The sequence below is a fragment of the Trachemys scripta genome, chromosome 2, assembly GCF_013100865.1.
Source record: "Trachemys scripta elegans isolate TJP31775 chromosome 2, CAS_Tse_1.0, whole genome shotgun sequence".
NCBI lineage: Eukaryota > Metazoa > Chordata > Testudines > Emydidae > Trachemys > Trachemys scripta.
The window spans coordinates 14,537,330-14,556,245 of NC_048299.1; the positions used below are offsets into that span (position 1 = coordinate 14,537,330).

The 18,916-nt window shown below is 41.7% G+C and overlaps 1 protein-coding gene across 3 annotated transcripts in view; it reads right to left on the minus strand.

Annotated features, from left to right (window-relative positions):
- Positions 1 to 18,916, minus strand: part of XYLB (xylulokinase) — a 145,626-nt gene that overhangs the window by 18,179 nt on the left and 108,531 nt on the right. For all 3 annotated transcript variants that reach the window (XM_034759948.1, XM_034759947.1, XM_034759949.1), the window contains one exon: positions 4,449 to 4,507. In XM_034759948.1, coding sequence (XP_034615839.1) covers positions 4,449 to 4,507 — 59 coding nt within the window. The remainder of the gene's footprint in view (positions 1 to 4,448; positions 4,508 to 18,916) is intronic.

The window sequence follows — 18,916 nt, forward strand, 5'->3', positions numbered from 1 at the left end:
GGGACCACTGCTGTTCAACATATTCATAAATGTTCTGCAAAAAAGGGATAGACAGTGAGAAGGCAAATTTTGCAGATGATACTGAATTACTCAAGATAGTTTAAGTCCAAAGCAGACTGCGAAGAACTAGCAAATCTAAGGGGAAAAACAATTGAAGACAGTTGGCAGTTTTTCAAAGAGACATTATTAAGGGCAGAACAGTAAACTATCCCACTGTGTAGGAAAGATAGGAAGTATGGAAAGAGACCACCCTGGCTTAACCAGGAGATTTTCAATGATCTAAAAATCAAAAAAGAGTCCTACAAAAAGTGGAAACTAGGTCAAATTACAAAGGATGAATATAAACAAATAACACAAGTATGTAGGGACAAAATTAGAAAGGCCAAGGCACAAAGCAAGATCATAGAATCATAGAATATCAGAGTTGGAAGGGACCTCAGGAGATCATCTAGTGCAACCCCCTGCTCAAAGCAGGACCAATCCCCAGACAGATTTTTGCCCCAGATCAAACTAGCTAGAGATATAAAGGGTAACAAGAAAGAATTCTACAAATACATTAGAAGCAAGAGGAAGACCAAGGACAAGGTAGGCCTGTTACTCAGTGAGGAGGGAAAAACAATAACAGAAAATGTAGAAATGGCTGAGGTGCTTAATGACTTCTTTATTTCAGTTTTCACCAAGAAGGTTGGTGGTGATTGGACGTCTAACATAGTGAATGCCAGTGAAAATGAGGTAGGATCAGAGGCTAAAATAGGGAAAGAACAAGTTAAAAATTACTTAGACAAGTTAGATGTCTTCAAATCACCAGGGTCTGATCAAATGCACCCTAGAATACTCAAGGAGCTGACTGAGGAGATATCTGAGCCATTAGCGATTATCTTTGAAAAGTCATGGAAGACAGGAGAGATTCCAGAAGACTGGAAAAGGGCAAATATAGTGACAATCTATAAAAAGGGAAATAAGGACAACCCAGGGAATTACAGACCAGTCAGCTTAACTTCTGTACCCGGAAAGATAATGGAACAAATAATTAAGCAATCAATTTGCAAACATCTAGAAGATAAAGCGATAAGTAACAGTTAGCATGGATTTGTCAAGAACAAATCATGTCAAACCAACCTGATAGCTTTCTTTGACAGGGTAACAAGCCGTGTGGATGGGGGGAAGCGGCAGACGTAGTGAATCTTGACTTTAGTAACGCTTTTGATACTGTCTCACATGACCTTCTCATAAACTAGGGAAATGCAACCTAGATGGAGCTACTATAAGGTGGGTGCATAACTGGGTGGAAAACCGTTCCCAGAGAGTAGTTATCTGTGGTTCACAGTCATGCTGGAAGGGCATAATGACTGGGGTCCCTCAGTAAGGGCAAATGCAAAGTACTCCACTTAAGAAGGAACAATCAGTTGCACACATAAATAATGGGAAATGACTGCCTAGGAAGGAGTACTGCGGAAAGTGATCTGAAGGTCATAATGGATCACAAGCTAAATATGAGTCAACAGAGTAACACTGTTGCAAAAAAAGCTACAGAAAAGGGCCACAGAAATGATTATTCATATGGAACAGCTTCCATATGAAGAGAGATTATAAAACTGTTCAGTTTGTAAAAGAGACAACAAAGGGGGGATATGATAAAGGTCTATAAAACCATGAATGGTGTGCAGAAAGTGAATAAGGAAATGTTATTTATTCCTTCACATAACACAAGAACCAGGAGTCACCCAATGAAATTAACAGGCAGCAGGCTTAAAACAAACAGTCAACCCGTGGAAGGTGACCAGATGTCCCTATCTGGGGTCGATATTTGGGGCTTTTTCTTATATAGGTGCCTATTACCCCCACCCCTATCCCGATTTTTCACACTTGCTGTCTGGTCACCCTATGTGGAACTCATTGCCAGGGGATGTTGTGAATTCCAAAACTGTAACTGAATTCAAAAAAGAATTAGATAAATTCATGGAGGATAGGTCTATCAATGGCTATTAGCCAAGATGGTCAGGGATGCAATCCCATGCTCTGTCCCTAGGCCTCTAACTTCCAGATGGTGGGATTGGACGACAAGGGATGGATCACTTGATGATTGCCTGGTTCTGTTCATTCTCTTTGAAGCATCTGGCATTGGCCATTACCAGAAGACAGGATACTGGGATAAATGAACACCTTGTCTGACCCAGTATGGTCATTCTTATGTTCTTAACAGATATTCTTGAGTGTTACCTTTGGTATGTATAAAATGAGGTTATTAAGTGACAGCTTTCTATAGCCCCAGAATGAATTATCCAAAAGCAATAACAATAACTTGAAAACACATTGTTTCCTGAGGTTTTGATTAAATTTTAAAGGATCCAATTAACCAGTGATTAAATTAAAGGAATGGCACTATATTGATCATATTATTTTAAGACACTTCTAACAAGTTTTAATAGCAGTTTTATTATACTTAAACTGCAAGTTCTGTAACTTTATTTCCCCCTTTCTAAGTTTGTTTCACTGTGTACAAATGTATTGTGAAAAACATCTAGCTCCTTGCCTAGATATAACAGTGAGGAGCTCTACAAATGGCTCTAGGGTGTATATATAGCTTTAGAAACTAAGGTTTCACTCCCACTAAATGTACTGGCCCAAGTTCAACCCTGGTGTTGCCTTAGTGGAATTACACAAGCACAAATCAATCTGGCCCATAGTTTTTAATCTTCCTTATGTCAAGTTGTTGGCTAGAATAGCCAGAGCAGATACAACAGACAAAGAGAAATAACAGCAACAAGCAACATGTGTCATTTTTTTTCTCTTGTCCCAATCCACTTTAAGCCCTATTGTCATACAAAACTGAGAAAAGGGATTCTGGATGACTCGGGAAATATGGAGCCTTTCACTTCTAAGTCATGAGCTCAAATCTGGATCAATTCCATAATGACCAAGACTGTGATGGGGTGTACAAACCCCACACCAGGCAAAACTGCCTATACAACTTTGGGCTCAGGCAGCCTTGCTTCGCCACCCCTGGGAGGCATGCTAATCTTGCAGGAGCCCAGTTCAGAAGGTCCCAACCCTGGGAGGTGGACAGACCTCTCTTCATTGGCTCCCAGGAAGGGAGGATGAAGCTGGCAGAGCTTCCTGAAAACACTGTGCAATAGCTCTGAGGACACTGAAAGAGGGAGGCCAGAGACATGTTTGGACTATTTCTGTGTTGTGCTTTTCCTTTGTTATCTTTCCTCTGAGGCCTGAAAGGGGTTGGGGAAGAAGGCCTAGAGGCAGACTGCAGTAGATAGAAGCCCAGGGAAGAAGCAGGAAGTCTGAAGAAGCAGATCTTAATAGCCTGCTGCAGGGGCCCGAGGCTGAAACCCAGGATAGAAGGATGGACTTGGTTGTCCTATAGGCCACAGTGAAAGGACTGGTGAAAGCCCCAGACCAGGGTCAAAAGGTCTAGTGGGCCTACAGTGAGGCTGAATCCCTGGCACAAGGCCACCAGACTATATTTGGACAGGACTCTCACTTACCTCGAAAGTGGTGAGACTAAACCATGGCCTAGCCAGAGAGTTGAGTCACAAGACAAAGGTGGCACCCAGCAGACCCCAATGGTGTGTCACCGAGACGATAGCGAGGAAAACTCTAACGCTGCCGCACCAAGCCACAAAGCGGCACATTGGCTGGTGAGTCATTTTGTCAAAGACCTTTGTAGTCTCAAAGCTGTTCTGTGGTAGGTGTGAAATAAATGAGCAAGATCAGTCCAGTTCCTACTGGACAACTGCCCTTGTCACAAATACACCACCACAACTAGCACTAATTATCAATCTCAGGAGAGAGGTTGATGACTAAAGGGCCAGGGAGACTAAACTACTTTCTCATCACCTAGAGGTGATCCCTTCACAATGGGACTGATGTGCATTGGTGGGGCAGTATGCAGTAGATTGTACTGATACTGCCTATGCTGTAAGTGTCCTGTGGGTGAATAGAGGACTTCAGCCTCCACCACTCCCATAGACATTATGGCTGAGATTTTCAAAGGTGTTCAGCCTAACTCTGCTCTCATTGAAATTAATGGTCCAACGCTGAACATTTTTAAAAATCTCACCTTAAATGCACTCTTACCAACACCTCTTTGGTTTGGTTGCTGAAATGATGTGACTTAAGTTATGAGACTTGGAGGTTATCAGCATTTAAGATACTTTCACAAAACTAGTCAATTGTAAATACTCTTCAGAACTCAATTTGAAATTAGCATTGGATTAACCTGTAAAACACGGGGAGAAATTATTATAATTTTGTTAACACACTCCACACAAGATCTCAAAATTTGAAAAATAGCTCTTAAAATCTCAAATACTCTCAATCTTATGTGCAGCTATAGAGGCGGCAAACTCAATACACCAATATAAACCTCTGCCAAAGCTGTTAATATCCAGTGCAATGTAATTTTCTTAACAAACTCAGCGATCTACCCTTACCTGTAAGATTTCTTTATTATATGATGCTCCACCAGTGGCCAAAATTCTTGTTCTTGGCACTACAAGGCAATAGAGAGATCAGTTAAATAAGTATCATCAAGATATATGCTATTTAATTTGGCAATTAGAGCACGCAACTGAGAATAAGATGACATGGTTTCTATCACTGACTTTACCAATGGCTTACTGTGTGATTCTGGACAAATCCATAACCTACCTCGGCCTCAATTTTGCCAGCAGTAAAACTGAGGATAGTGCTGCTTAGCCATTGTTATAAAGCATGTTACAATCCCTGGATAAAAAAGGCAATATAAATAATGTAACTCTAATATCATTGTGGTACCAAAATCAGTAAGCTCTACTGAAGAGGGATACAGTAACAAAGGCAAGATGATATTATGCTATAGTTTTGATTTGAGGTCAGCCTCAGTTTGGATCTCAGTTATGTATGTGCAAACTGACAAACAACTTACAAAATCAGCAAAATTCTCAAAACACATCTCTTTGTGATGTTCACAATCACTAATAAGCGAAATCGTGGCAAACTCCATCTGCCTGAATGATAAGAATGTGTTTCAAAGAATAATAATTAGGAAGGTACTAACACATTCTGATAAAATAGTCTGTCTGAACTTTCACCCAACACAGGACAGAATGGTTACTTACCTTGCAGTAACTGTGACTCTCCACACATATTTCACTTTTGGTGCACACATGCCCCATGCATGCAACACAGCAGTGCCCGTGGAAGCCACGCCTGCACTGAGCTTCCTCTCACTTCCCATAGATGAGAGCATAAAGGGCAGGGCAGCCATAACCTGCCCTCAGGTCCTTTTCTAATAAGAATCCCCCACGAGCAGGACACTGATCAGTGGGGATGAAAGGCAGGATTCAGAATCTGTGTGGACAACCCATCTGGAAGAATCACAGTTACTGCAAGGCAAATAATTGTTCTCTTTCTTCTTCGAGTGATTGTCCACAGACTTTCTATTCTTGGTGACTAACAAGCTGTTAACCCAGTGCTAGGAGGCTGGTGAGCAGAGGCCCATTTCAAGAGTGACTGTAGGATACCTAACTGAACTAGCAACTGCTCTGAAAGCTTTTACCAAAGAATAATGAGTAGTAAAGGTCTGGATAATAATGAGTAGTAAAGGTCTGGATAAACTTCACATTGCTTATCTACATATCTCTGCTGTGGGAATGCTACCCAAGCAGACTGGAGGCCAGTCACCTGAACTCTGGTGGAATGAATTCTAATCTGTCCAGGTGGCTCTTTCTTAGCCAAACCAGAGCAACTCCTGACACAGTCCAAGACCCACTTCATCTCTGGGAAGATACAGGCTGTTCCTTACCCCTTTCAGCAAATATAGAGAAGAGTCCAGGTGCACACCTGAATGGATTGGTCCTATTCAAGTAAAAGGATAATGCTCCCACAACATCCAACATGTGAAGTCTCATTTCACTTGCTATGGAATGTGGTTAAGAGCTACAGGGCTCTACCTTGCAGCCATGGGAGAGAAGAAGGAACTGAGTGAAGATTATGGCTGCCCTGTTCTTTATGCGCACTGCTATGCGGAGCAAGAGGACACTGAGAGCACAGGCATAACCCCCAACAGACATGGCTGTTGAAAATAATCCAGTCTTATGCTCATGTGCACAAAGAGCAGAATCTATGTGGACAATCTCTTGAAGAACTGAGCCCATACCTTTTGGGATATTAAAAATAGCATCCTATTCATCTTTGAATCAACATTTCAAGAAATGCCTCCTTCTCTTCATTAATAATTCACTCACTGTCCTGTGTCTTGTCGTTTGTTTTTATGCTTGTCAGAGCACAAAATCTGTGTTTATGTCCATAACCCCAATTCAGCAAAGTACTTAAGCATATTAGTAGTAGAGCTGGTTGCAAATTTCACAATGAAATAGTTTTTCATTGAAAAATGCAAATTTCTCTAAACCAAAACTTTTTTTGTCAGTTTCAACAAAAGTATTGTTGGGAAGCTTTCTTAGGTTTAGGATGGGATTTCTGGTCAAAATGAGAACAAGAGACTAGCCCACCTCAGACAGCCTGATGATCAGAGCACTCACCTGGAATGGGGGAGACCCAGATTTAAGTCCCTTGCCCTCAACAGGCAGAACAGGGTCTCAATTCCAGGTGAGTGCCCTGCCCATGGGGCTATTCTGGGCATGCTCTATGGTTTTTCACCTAAAATTTAAGAAGGTCTTAGTTTCATCCCAATGCAGAATGGGAACATTTTTGAAACCTTAAAAATTTTCAATGGATAGGAAAACCATTTCCTGCCCAGATGTTGTGGGTAGACCCATTGACTTCAAAAAGACTATTCATGTGCTTAAAACTAGGCAAATATTTAAATACCATTGCTGAAGTAGGGCCCATGTTTGTAATGCGCAGCATGAATTTATGGAAGTAGATGTTTTGTAATAATCAATAGTAACTACTATAGTGTTTGGTACTGTTAAACGCTATAATGCTGAAGACCCCTCCCAAAGAGATATTTCACTGATTACATCTATATTATATCAGCCTCAATTTGGCTTAAGATGAAGACAAAACACAATGGAAAAGGTGGTCAAACAGCTCTGGAGGCTACAAACAATTCTTTATATTCTACCTTTTAGAGAATCTGTAGTCAAAGCCCTGAACATAAAAAGCAACAACAAAGTGAAGATGTAGATTGCATAGGGATCTCATACAATTTCTGAACCTACAATGACTTGCTCAGGTGGAGACTTTATGACACCGCCAAAGCACTGCGAAGAGAACCTCACTTTACCAATACATTAATCTTATTTTCCTTTTTGGTGCATATTCAGTGATGCACAAATTGTGTTTTAAAAGCCATTAAGATCTCTGTCAATGTCAGTAAACAAATCAACCAAATGGCAGAGTGATTCCTCAGGGGAAACAAGTTTCAATTATACCTACATAGAGTGACAGATCCCTGCCAAGATCATCAAAACAACGTAATGCAGAAACAAGTGAAAAATAACCAATAAACCACTGTGCCTGGAAACAAATCTGAACTCTTTATGGTTTGCCTATTAGTTGAATTTCTCTTTTGCTACACCTTGTTGTGGGCATGATATTCTCAAAAAAGCATCACATCCAAGATGAAAGCACCGCATTTCCAAGTCATCCTGCAAAACAGACTGAAGTGAAAAACAGAAATACATTTACCTCACTTTGCCGCACGACAGTGACCAATTCAAAGAATGAGACTGGCTTCTGCCTCCAGCCACATGGGGAATGCATCATACAGTGCCACTATACCAAGGTCAGGGAAGAACAATGTAGAACATAAAGGTGATAAGGGCAAATAGTAGGAGTCCAAATGAAAATTACAACCACTTCTTGGGTAAATTGCTTCTTTCAACTACTTCTACCCACGCACACTCCAGCCCTTTGTCCTTTTGTTATGCAAGCATCCAGCTTTGGATCACTGTACTAATATAGGAATATGTTGCTGTATATTTTAATTGGCCAAGGTAAATATTGGGCTACAAATTGCTTGTTTTGTGCATTCTCCAGATTTGTATTAAGTGACTTCAGTGTCCATACAGAAGACAATTCTTCTGTGTTGGCTCAGGGTCTCGTGGCCATCATGACTCATCGCTGAGTTACCTTTGAGACTGAGCCTGCTCAAATGCAATGAGTCATCAATTACCCGCAGGGTTCACCCAATCCACAGGTAAGGTTCCATTCTTGTGATCCCAAGGCAGGTATATAGGCTCCAAAGAGAAACAGTCTCTCCAGTCTGCTCATCACTAACTGGCCAGGAACATTCCCCCTGCCAGTAGTTTCAACAGACTACCTTTGCTCCTGCTCCAGCCCATGCCTGTTCCCACGCCAGCCAGACCCTATTCCAGCTTTCATCTGCTTCTGTCTCACCTGGCAACTCTGACCATTTCAGCAGATTGCCCTTTTCATGCTTGGTCAAGCAACTGAGATGGAAACCTCTGTCACGTCTGCTACTGAGATGTCGGAGTTAATTCAGTGCCTCCAGAGCCAACGTGCCCAGCTCCAACTGGAGAACACCCTCTCTGCTCACAGATCCCGACAACCCAGTACCCCCAGTGTAGCCAGATGCAGTACCTTTAGAACAAGGCCTGAAGGCCCTGCTGCCAGGGAAGTTGGATGGGAACTACCAGAAGTTCCGCAGGTTCCTCAACCAATGCCATCTGTTTTTCCTGATGTGCACTGAGATGTAACCCACTAATCAGGCCAAAGTGGGGCTGGTTATCAATTTATTGACTGGTGAAGTGCTAGACTGCACCTTTCCTCTCCCAGAGCAGTCCAGCCAGGTCCTTGGCAATTTTGACAAGTTCCTCCATGCCGTCTCACTCATATTCGATGGTCCAAACTGTGCTCATATCACCAGCGCTGCCCTGCAGTTTCTTAAACAAGGCCATTGGTCCATCTTGGCATATGCCACCTATATTCAACGTTTGCTCACTGACATGGAATAAATGAGGAGGCACAGATCTATCATTTCCGTCAGGGTCTAACAGATGACATAAAAATGAGTAGGCCTGGGTAGACCGCCCCCCTCAGGCCCCCACAGTGTTGAACTCAGACACTGAACTATGCATACAGATTGAGAACCAACTGTTCAAATAGCGCCAACGGGAAAAAAGGGTATATGTTCTACCCCAGTCTAGTCTGGTCCCATTCCAGCTACTACCTCAGCCAGTCCCAGGGTGACAGCCTGTGAAGATCAACGTGATGCAAAGACACCTCACGGACTGGGAGAAGGAGTATCAGTGACAGAACGGCCTTTACCTATACTGTGGTGGACAAGGCTGTCTTGCCACCAAATGCTCCCTCAAATCCAGACCTGCAGCAGATCAGGGTAATAACCACATAAAGCCCCTTTAGAAGGGTCACAGCTTGACATAATCACCAAATTGGGTGCCCCAAGCCAACTTTAACAGCTGTGGACTGTTGTCATCCCCACCTGCAAGTCTTGCTCCGTCTCTGTGTCCCGTCTACACATGAGGTGAACTGCTCTCAATTTGCACTTGTGGATTGTAAAGTCTCCAGTAATTTTATGAATGCTGGATTTGATAAGGCTAACCAACTTCTGGTACAAAGAAAGCTCACCCCAGACCTGGTGGAACTGATTGATACTGTTCTCAGGTCCTGTTACCCATGAATCTATGCCCCTTTGGTTTGAAATCCAAAACCACCAAGAAACCCTGTAATTTAACTTGATCAACTCACTCCACTTCCACATAATACTTGGCATCCCCTGGCTCTTGGTCCCTGATCCAAATATCTTCTGGAAGATTCAAGAGGTACAGTGTGAGTCGGGCTACTGCCAGCAATGATGTTTAGCTAAGTCAGGCACCAAGGAAACAAGAAACAGTGTGGGGAAGGCCACTGTCTTCTGTGTCCAGCAAATTCAATAAGGTAACAATTTACCAATCCCTGCAAAATATTGAGATTTTGCCAATGTGTTTGACAAAAGAAATGCTGACATCCTACCCCCACATCAGTCCTGTGTCTGTCCCAGTGAGCTACAGCCCAGGGCCAAAATTCCATTTGAATGGATTTATCCCTTGTCAAACCAGAATTCCAGGCCCTACAGGAATACCTTCATGAGAACCTGGCAAAAAACTTTACCTGTCTGTCTACATCCTCCACCAGGACTCTGAATACGCTTGTCAAAAAGAAGGATGGCTCCTTCCATCTCTGTGTAGACTGTTGAGCCCTGAACAACATTATCATCAAGAATAGCTAACCCTTGTCTTTGATCAGCAAAACTATTGGAGAGGGTCAGCTCCACTAAAACATTCATCAAGCTTGATCTTTGTGGTGCTTACAATCTAGTCTGATTTTAAGAAGGCGATGAGTGAATGACAGTGTTTTACACCTGGATGGCCATTATGAATATCTTGTCATGCTCGTCAGCCTTTCCAATGCCCCAACCACATTCCAGCACTTTGTCAATGACTTCTTTAGAGATGTTCGGGACCAGTTTGTAGTGATTTATTTAGATGACATCATCATCTTCTTGAAAAACCAAGCCCTCCATGACCAATACATCCATTTGGTACTCAATCATCTTCAAACAAACTGATCCTTTTTCCTCCCAGTTTGGTTTTACCCTCACCTATCACCCTTGTACCTGGAATGGCAAGCCTGATGTGTTGTCTCGCAAGAACAAATACCTGGACAAAAGGAATAGACCCCTACAGCCTGCCACAGTCTTGAAGCCTGCCTTTTGTCAATGTATAGGTGAACAATGATTTTTTGTCTCTTGTGAAGTCTTTCCTGCCTCCATCCATTTGTGGTATTACTGTTGTTGACCACTACACACCCGGCCCCCAACTCAAATATCACAGTCAAGAATGGGGTTCTCCTGTTAAAAGATTGGATCTATGTCCCCAATGGCCAACCACATCTAGCCCTACTCCAGCTATGTCACTACTCGTCCCTGGCTGGCCATTTCAGTCACTGGAAAATGATGAAGTTAGTCTCTCGTCATTTCTGGTGGTCAAAACTACATCAGTCTATAAAGTCTTAAATCAATTCCTGCAACATATGTGCTTTGACAAAAACCTCATAAGCAGAAACCCTGGGCAGTTTGGTTTCACTGATGACTCTATCTCAACTCTGGTCATCTCTCTCTATGGACTTTATTATTGATCACTCCAATTCCCAAGGCCACTTGGCCACAATAGTTATCGTTGACCTCCTCATAATGATGTCTTTTTTTGTCCTCTGCAGGAAAATCTCTACTACAGAGGTGACAGCCCAACTATTTTTAATCACATCTTCAAGCTCCAGGGTTTACCACTGGATATTACATCTAACCAAGAATCGCAGTTCATTTCCCATCGTTGGTAGGAATTGTTCAAGCTCTTGAACGTTAATCTATGAGCCTCCTCAGCCTATGCGAAGACACAATAAGTAAACCGAATTCTGGAGCATCATCTCTGCCGCTTTATCAGTTACCATCACTTCTTCACTTTACCAAGTTTACATACAATAATTCTGACCACAAATCAATCCACCAGAGTCCTTTTTACACCATCTATGGTTTCCATTCTTGGTTTCACCTGTCCATATCGCCAGTTTCTCTCATTCTGACAGCCTCTAAGCACCTGCACCACAACCATGAAAAATTAAAAATCCACTCATACTCCACCACAACTCCACCAATGTACAAACGATACATTGACCTCAGTTGTCAGGACACCCCTCACATTGTGGTCTGGGATAAGACACGGCTCTCAAAACAAAACACCTTTTGCCCATCCCTCAAGGAAGTTAGGATACCAATATCTCAGCCCATTCCAAGCAGGAGGCTCCTGGGAGCAGCATATGGCAGTGGAGGGAGGGATAGCTGAACTGCCTGTCAATTGATAGCCTGCTGGGCGGCTGCCGCACAGGGAACTTAGGGGAGCGGGGACCTGATAGGGGGAGCCGATGGGGGGCTTCCAGTCCACCCTGGTTCCAAGCCTCCAACAGCTAGCTCCAACGGCTGCTCTTTCTGCAAGCAATGGACAAAGCAGGTGGCTGCCAAACAACATTATAAGGGAGCATTGTGCAACTTTAAACGAGCATGTTCTCTAATTGATCAGCAACGTAACAATGAAACCATGTTAACCAGGACAACTTTAAGTGAGGAGTTACTGTAGTTATTTTGCCATCTCTGGAATATTTGTTAATAGTGATGTTATGCAAATTTTACAGCATGGGAATAATTCATCTAGCAGCAAGCAGGAGCAGAGGGGGCACAGCCCCACTATACGGTGCCAGAACACAGATTCATCTCTGTGAGCTGCAGAGAGAGGAGAGCAATCCAGATGTCCAGAATTGTAGGCGATGCCGCTAGCAGAGAGGAAATTATCAGTAAGAAATTTTCCATTCTCAGTGATCTTTCTCTGTTCGAGGCACAAATTTGACAGAATATTTTGATGAAGCCAGGGCTGCACTCCAATGCTAAAGGTAAAAAATATGGCTCTCAGCATTCGTATTTACAGTAAGGAAAGAAGGAATAAATCCAGACCAAAAGTCTGCACAAATATGAGCCAGAAATTCTTCAGGAATATATATCAGGAAACTTTCTGAGAGTGAGATCTATTAGGCTGTGATATAAATCCCAAAGGAAAAGATGGAAGCCTCATTACTTGCGAACTAGACTGCACAAGACTCTAGAATCGTATTTTGGGGGACAACCCTGCATTAGTAGAAAGATTAACTGGATGGGACCAGTAGACCTCTTCTGTCTCTTTAACTTCCAGGAATTTGTGATTATTAGGATTTTTTTCATGACAGAAAAAACTGTAATGAGTTCTATTCATCATTGACATACATGGTGGGGTAAGTAAGGCAGAAAGTGGGGATGTGTGCCAATGGAGTTATATTGCATCAATTTGGAATGCACTATTTGCTGCTTAAGTGGAGTTAGCCTCCTTTTTGTCACCCAAGGCTTGGAAGAGGCAAGAGCTGGGAAAGTTAAAAACAGGATGTGTCAAGAGAAAGTTCTAATTGCTTTTTTGGCTATTTAGCACTATTCCAAACATCCATGTAGTGGCTAACACTCTAACTAAATGGTTAAGATAAAGTCGCTTCCCCTACTTTAAATTACACCCACACCTCTATACATGTCCCTAAAATACTTGGCAACACCTCAGCCTTGTTACCTCCCTAATTTTCCACCTGAATGCTCTATGGCATTAAATAGACAGAAGCTAGATATTGGACTGAATCTATCTCATTTACTAATTGATTCTCAGAACAATTTTCTAAGGTAGCCTGATTTTACATACGGGGACACTGAAGTAAATATACTAGGTGATTTACCCAAGGCCAGAGACAAGTACAAGCATGAGAGCTGGGATTAGAACACAGAAATTCCTGGTTCTCATTCCTTTAAGGCTGCTAGACTATGCCTCTCTATGTACTATAGGATGCGTCTAATTTATTTGTTATGAGGGTCTTATATCTTTTTAAAATATTGTTCTAGGGGTTGCCAGCTTTTAGAAATTTCATTCACTCAGAACTAAAATATAGATTAGTGATATGTGGGTTATTCAACCCACTAGTCCTCTCTAAAAAAGAAGCTAAAACAGAGCTTTTCACCTCTAGGTCACCAATTTTAAATTTTATCCTGGGTCTCTGGCTGTTCGGTGGCATATGTACAATGAGTTTCATAGATTTTTAAGGCTAGAAGGGAATATTAGTAACTTCTAGCATTCTAGTCCAACTTCCTGAACAACAAAAGTTTCAAAATTTCATCCAGTGATTTCTACATTTAGCCCAACAATTTGAGGATGAACTACGCTATACATTTTAGAAAGAGATTTAGTGTTGATGTAAATACACAAAGTGATGGAGAACTTACCAGATACTCTGTGCTAGTGGTTAATTACTCTTGCTGTTAAAGAATTGCATCTTCTTTCCAGTTTGAGTGTTGTGACTTTAACTTCCAGCCACTGGATCTTGCCATCGCTTTGTCTGCTAGATTAATTAGCATTCTAATACCAAGTATCTTCTCCCTGCATAGGTACTTCTAGACCATGACTAATTTGCTTCTTAGCCTTCTTTTTGATAAGCTAAATAGACTGAGCTCCTTCTGTCACTGTAAGGCATGTTTTCCAGACCACAAATCATTGGTGTCATGCCCCAATCTGTGCAAGTCCTATTGAAATCTATGGGAGTTGATCGTGCACTGTACTTCCAGTTAAGAAGTCAATGATCGAATTGACATGAAACTACAAATTTCTCACTAATGGCATTGGAATGTAGCCCTGGCTTCATGAAGATATTCTGTCAAATGAGAAATGCATGCTTCAATCTGAGTGAGAAAAATCATGTTGAATGTACAGATCATTATAATTCTGGTATATACACACAAGGGACACAAAATATTCTAGAAGTCTTGTTGCCTACATGCCAATATACAATTATTGTTTTTGAAACTGCTGACTTGCTTCTTTAAAAAACATTATAACATTCAACATCACATTATTCTAAAAAATTCTATTTTATTTTTCCCATATAGAGGCATATTCAGCCTGGTGAAATTCACAAGAGAAATAAAAATAATACTGGCACACATACACATAGCATCTTCCTACAGGGTTTTCAAGGCATTGCATGAAGATAGGAAAATTGGGAAAAGTGAAACGTAGAGAAGCTAAAGGACTTTGCCCAGTGTCACACAGTAAGTCAGTGGAAGAATCATGAATAGAACCCAGGTCTCCTGTTTCTGTCTTCTAATGGCTACAGTACAAAATCATGAGATTCTACAACAGCTAATCTGCAGGGCTTTTGCTACCTGGAGAAGGCATTCCATAAGGAAAAGGGAAAAAACAGACCCAGCTTCAGAGTTTCCTAAAACCATAAAACTAAATGAAAAGGTTCACAATGGAAATGGCCTGAGCTTGAACACCAGATCTAAAGTGATGAAGGTAGAGAACATACATCAGGGAAATTTAGATTCAGATCTAATTCCAGTGCAAAACACTGTGGTTCTCCACTACAGGTGAAACTGGAACAACAAATCCAGGAACAATTCCAAATTTTGGGAAAAGTTCAAATTGGGTTCCAATTTCGAATCTAAACTTCATTACTTGAGTCTATATCAAATTTGCACAAACATCTGCAAACCAAAGCCGCTGTGTTTCTCCCATTTCTAGTCTTTGGTTGTTCTGACAGGCATACTTATCAATATACCAAGGCCTAAAGAAAAGACAAAAAAGGGTGTGATCCAGGTGCTGAAATTTTTATTTGATTAGGGGTGGTCAGGATCCAGTCCAATGTGTGGACAAGATGCAAAATACAAGGCTTTAGTATGAGAAGCTTAGAATGTTACAGGACTCAATTATTTTACATAGTTATCTGTAAACCTCAATTTCCTAATTCAACATTTCTGATGTAAGAAATTTGAAAGAATATAAAAAAGATAACCTCCTGGGCCTAACCCTAATGAGCTCACCAAGGCAAACTGCCACTGACTGAAAGATAAACATTTGCTTGCAGAAAGCAAGGCTAAGGAAAAAAGTGAATCTATTCATTTGTTTTCCCATTTAAACAAAAAAGTTACATATGAAGCACCAAAGATGGAGGCAGCACCACTGGGAAAGCAAACATATTAAGCTGGAAACATTCATTCTCCGCTTCTGAACAAGGTGATTGCAGAGCCATTGGCCATTATCTTTGAAAACTCATGGTGATCGGGGGAGGTCCCGGATGACTGGAAAAGGGCTAATGTAGTGCCTATCTTCAAAAAAGGGTAGGAGGAGGATCCGGGGAACTACAGGCCAGTCAGCCTCATCTCAGTCCCTAGAAAAATCATGGAGCAGGTCCCCAAGGAATCAATTCTGAAGCACTTAGAGGAGAAGAAAGTGATCAGGAACGGTCAGCATGGATTCACCAAGGGCAAGTCATGCCTGGCTAACCTAATTGCCTTTTATGATGAGATAACTGGGTCTGTGGATGAGGGGAAAGCAGTGGATGTGTCATTCCTTGACTTTAGCAAAGCTTTTGATACGGTCTCCCACAGTATTCTTGCCAGCAAGTTAAAGACGTATGGGCTAGATGAATGGACTATAAAGTGGATAGAAAGCTGGCTAGATCATCGGGCTCAATAGGTAGTGATCAATGGTTACATGTATAGTTGGCAGCCGGTATTAACTGGAGTGCCCCAAGGGTCGGTCCTGGGGCCGCTTTTGTTCAATATCTTCATTCATGATCTGGAGGATGGCATGGACTGCACCCTCAGCAAGTTTGTGGATGACACTAAACTGGGAGGAGTGGTAGATCCGCTAGAAGGTAGGGATAGGATACAGAGGGACCTAGACAAATTAGAGGATTGGGCCAAAAGAAATCTGACCTGGTTCAACAAGGACAAGTGCAGAGTCCTGCACTTAGGACGGAAGAATCCCATGCACTGCTACAGACTAGGGACCGAATGGCTAGGCAGCAGTTCTGCAGAAAAGGACCTAGGGGTTACAGTGGACGAGAAGCTGGATATGAATGAACAGTGTGCCCTGGTTGCCAAGAAGGCCAACGGCATTTTGGGCTGTATAAGTAGGGGCATTGCCAGCAGATCGAGGGACATGATCATTCCCCTCTATTCAACATTGGTGAGGTCTCATCTAGAGTACTGTGTCAAGTTTTGGGCCCCACACTACAAGAAGAATGTGGAAAAATTGGAAAGAGGCCAGTGGAGGGCAACAAAAATGATTAGGGGGCTGGAGCACTTTTTCACTAGGAGGGTGGTGAAGCACTGGAATGGGTTGCCTAGGGAGGTGGTGGAATTTCATTCCTTAGAAGTTTTTAAGGTCAGGCTTGACAAAGCCCTGGCTGGGATGATTTAGTTGGAGATTTGAGCAGGGGTTGGATTAGATGACCTCCTGAGGTCCCTTCCAACCCTGATATTCTATATTCTATGAATGTAGGGAATATATTGATAGCATAGCACAGCGTTCAACTCTTCACTAACCTGCTCTGTGACCATGGCCAAGTCACTTCACTTCTCTGTGCCTCTATGTGTACATACAGCACCTAGTATAGGAGGTTCCGATCTCAGTTGGACCCATGAGACACTACTGTTCTACACACACACACACACACCCCTTCTCTTTGAAAGTGAATTTTTAACAAGGGTCTCTTGTGGTCCCCAGGAACTCCCTCCATCCCATTACAAGTAAAATTAAGACCCGTTGATGGGTATGATGTTTTTATTTTAACTGAAAAATAATCACAGACAAAATAATAGGTAGAATGATTTTTTTTTTAAGAATTGCTCTACATCAGAATTAAACTGTTCTGGCTCTCAGTGTATCTTAACAGAAAAGTTTTAGGTAGCTAGCCACTCACTGGGCTGGGCTCTTGTAAATTGGATGCTGTTGCCAAGCAACAGTAGGTGCTAAGGAATGAAATACAGTCTGTAGAAACCTAATAGCCTGAAGAAAAACAGAATCACAATCTAAGATTTATGGCATATTTAAAAAGGAGACAGAGAATGCCACAAACACACATACAGACTATTAATTTATTGTAAATATAATTAGTATGTTTTCATAATGCATAATTAACTAGCAAAACAAAAGAAATCTGATAGGTGAATTGCTTTATATTTTTCTTTATTAAGCTTAAGTAGACAATCCAAAGATTCTTAAGAAATTAATCCATTAAGACCGAGCTCTGACATCTACCATGAAAAGATTTCAGAAAAAGAATGCTGTGTTGATAAAGCATTCCCAATGGTCTCCCTGTGCTATCTACCTATCTGTGTTTTTCTGCCATGCTCATTGACATGACATCTGATCATCAGAAAAATCTGTGTAAGCCTATTAAGATTTAAAAATATTTTTAGCAAGTAAATTAGAATACATTAACACAACTCATCTGTGTTCACCCATCATGCATATTTTATACTACTCAGGCAAACTGCCTTTAAATGATATACCAGAGCTATGCAGGATACACTGTAGTGTGGCGAACAATGTAATCCTGTGATAAAGGTCGTTGTTTCCATAGATTTAATAGTTTATTTGGGGATCCTGATGGACTGTGTATTTTAATCTGCAAATACAAGAGGAAGATTGGGCCAAAAGTTTTGATTGTAACCAAGAGAAGGGACTAACTGAAAGCTTAACAAGATCAAGTTGACCCAACAGAAACAAAAGAAGCTGCAGCAGCAGCAGGATTGCAACTTTGTTGTGACCTCCTTCCAAGTCTCAATTCCATGGTCCAAAATCTTCCCAGAGTTAAGGCCACTTTGGTCCCTTCCACTTTTGCAGAGTGGCCTTAAATGCTGCATAGTTGTCCACAGACAGATATAGGGGGATCGCTGGTGGCACACAACTGTCTTAGCGGCTGTAATATCACCATCTGTTTCTGCAGCTATACTGGGAGTGAAGGAAAGTGGGCATGACTGGATCTTCCCTGAACCTCAGTGACCTCGGAAATACCATAATGGCCCCTTGGAGTCACTGGCAGTCAGAGCATTCTAATGAACTGCCATAAATTATACTAAGTTAAGACAGGGGACCAAATTGGTGCACAGCCAGACATGAATAACTGTGGCTTCCTCGGCACCTCTGGTACAAATATAATACAACAGCTTTTCAGTTTTAATGACCCTGGAGCTAACTTGTCTTATATTGACATAGTTTCTAATAACATCTTTCCATGTTATGAAATCACTCCAATTAGCAATCTCTTTTCAACAGAAGCTCAGGACTGACATAACAAGGGTTTATTTCAGGTCTGGATTCAGGTACATTAGACAGAACTAAGTGGGAAAGCATACATGGAACAAGCCTGAAATAACGTTGGCTTTAACTAGGGTTATAAATTGCTTGTTTTAATGTGCAATAAATGTCACCAAATTCAACCACACAGAATTAAACAAGGGTTTATGAGGAAAAGGGAGACAGTGAAGCTGACTTTGTATATCTTGGGTCCATATTGTACCATTTATAGA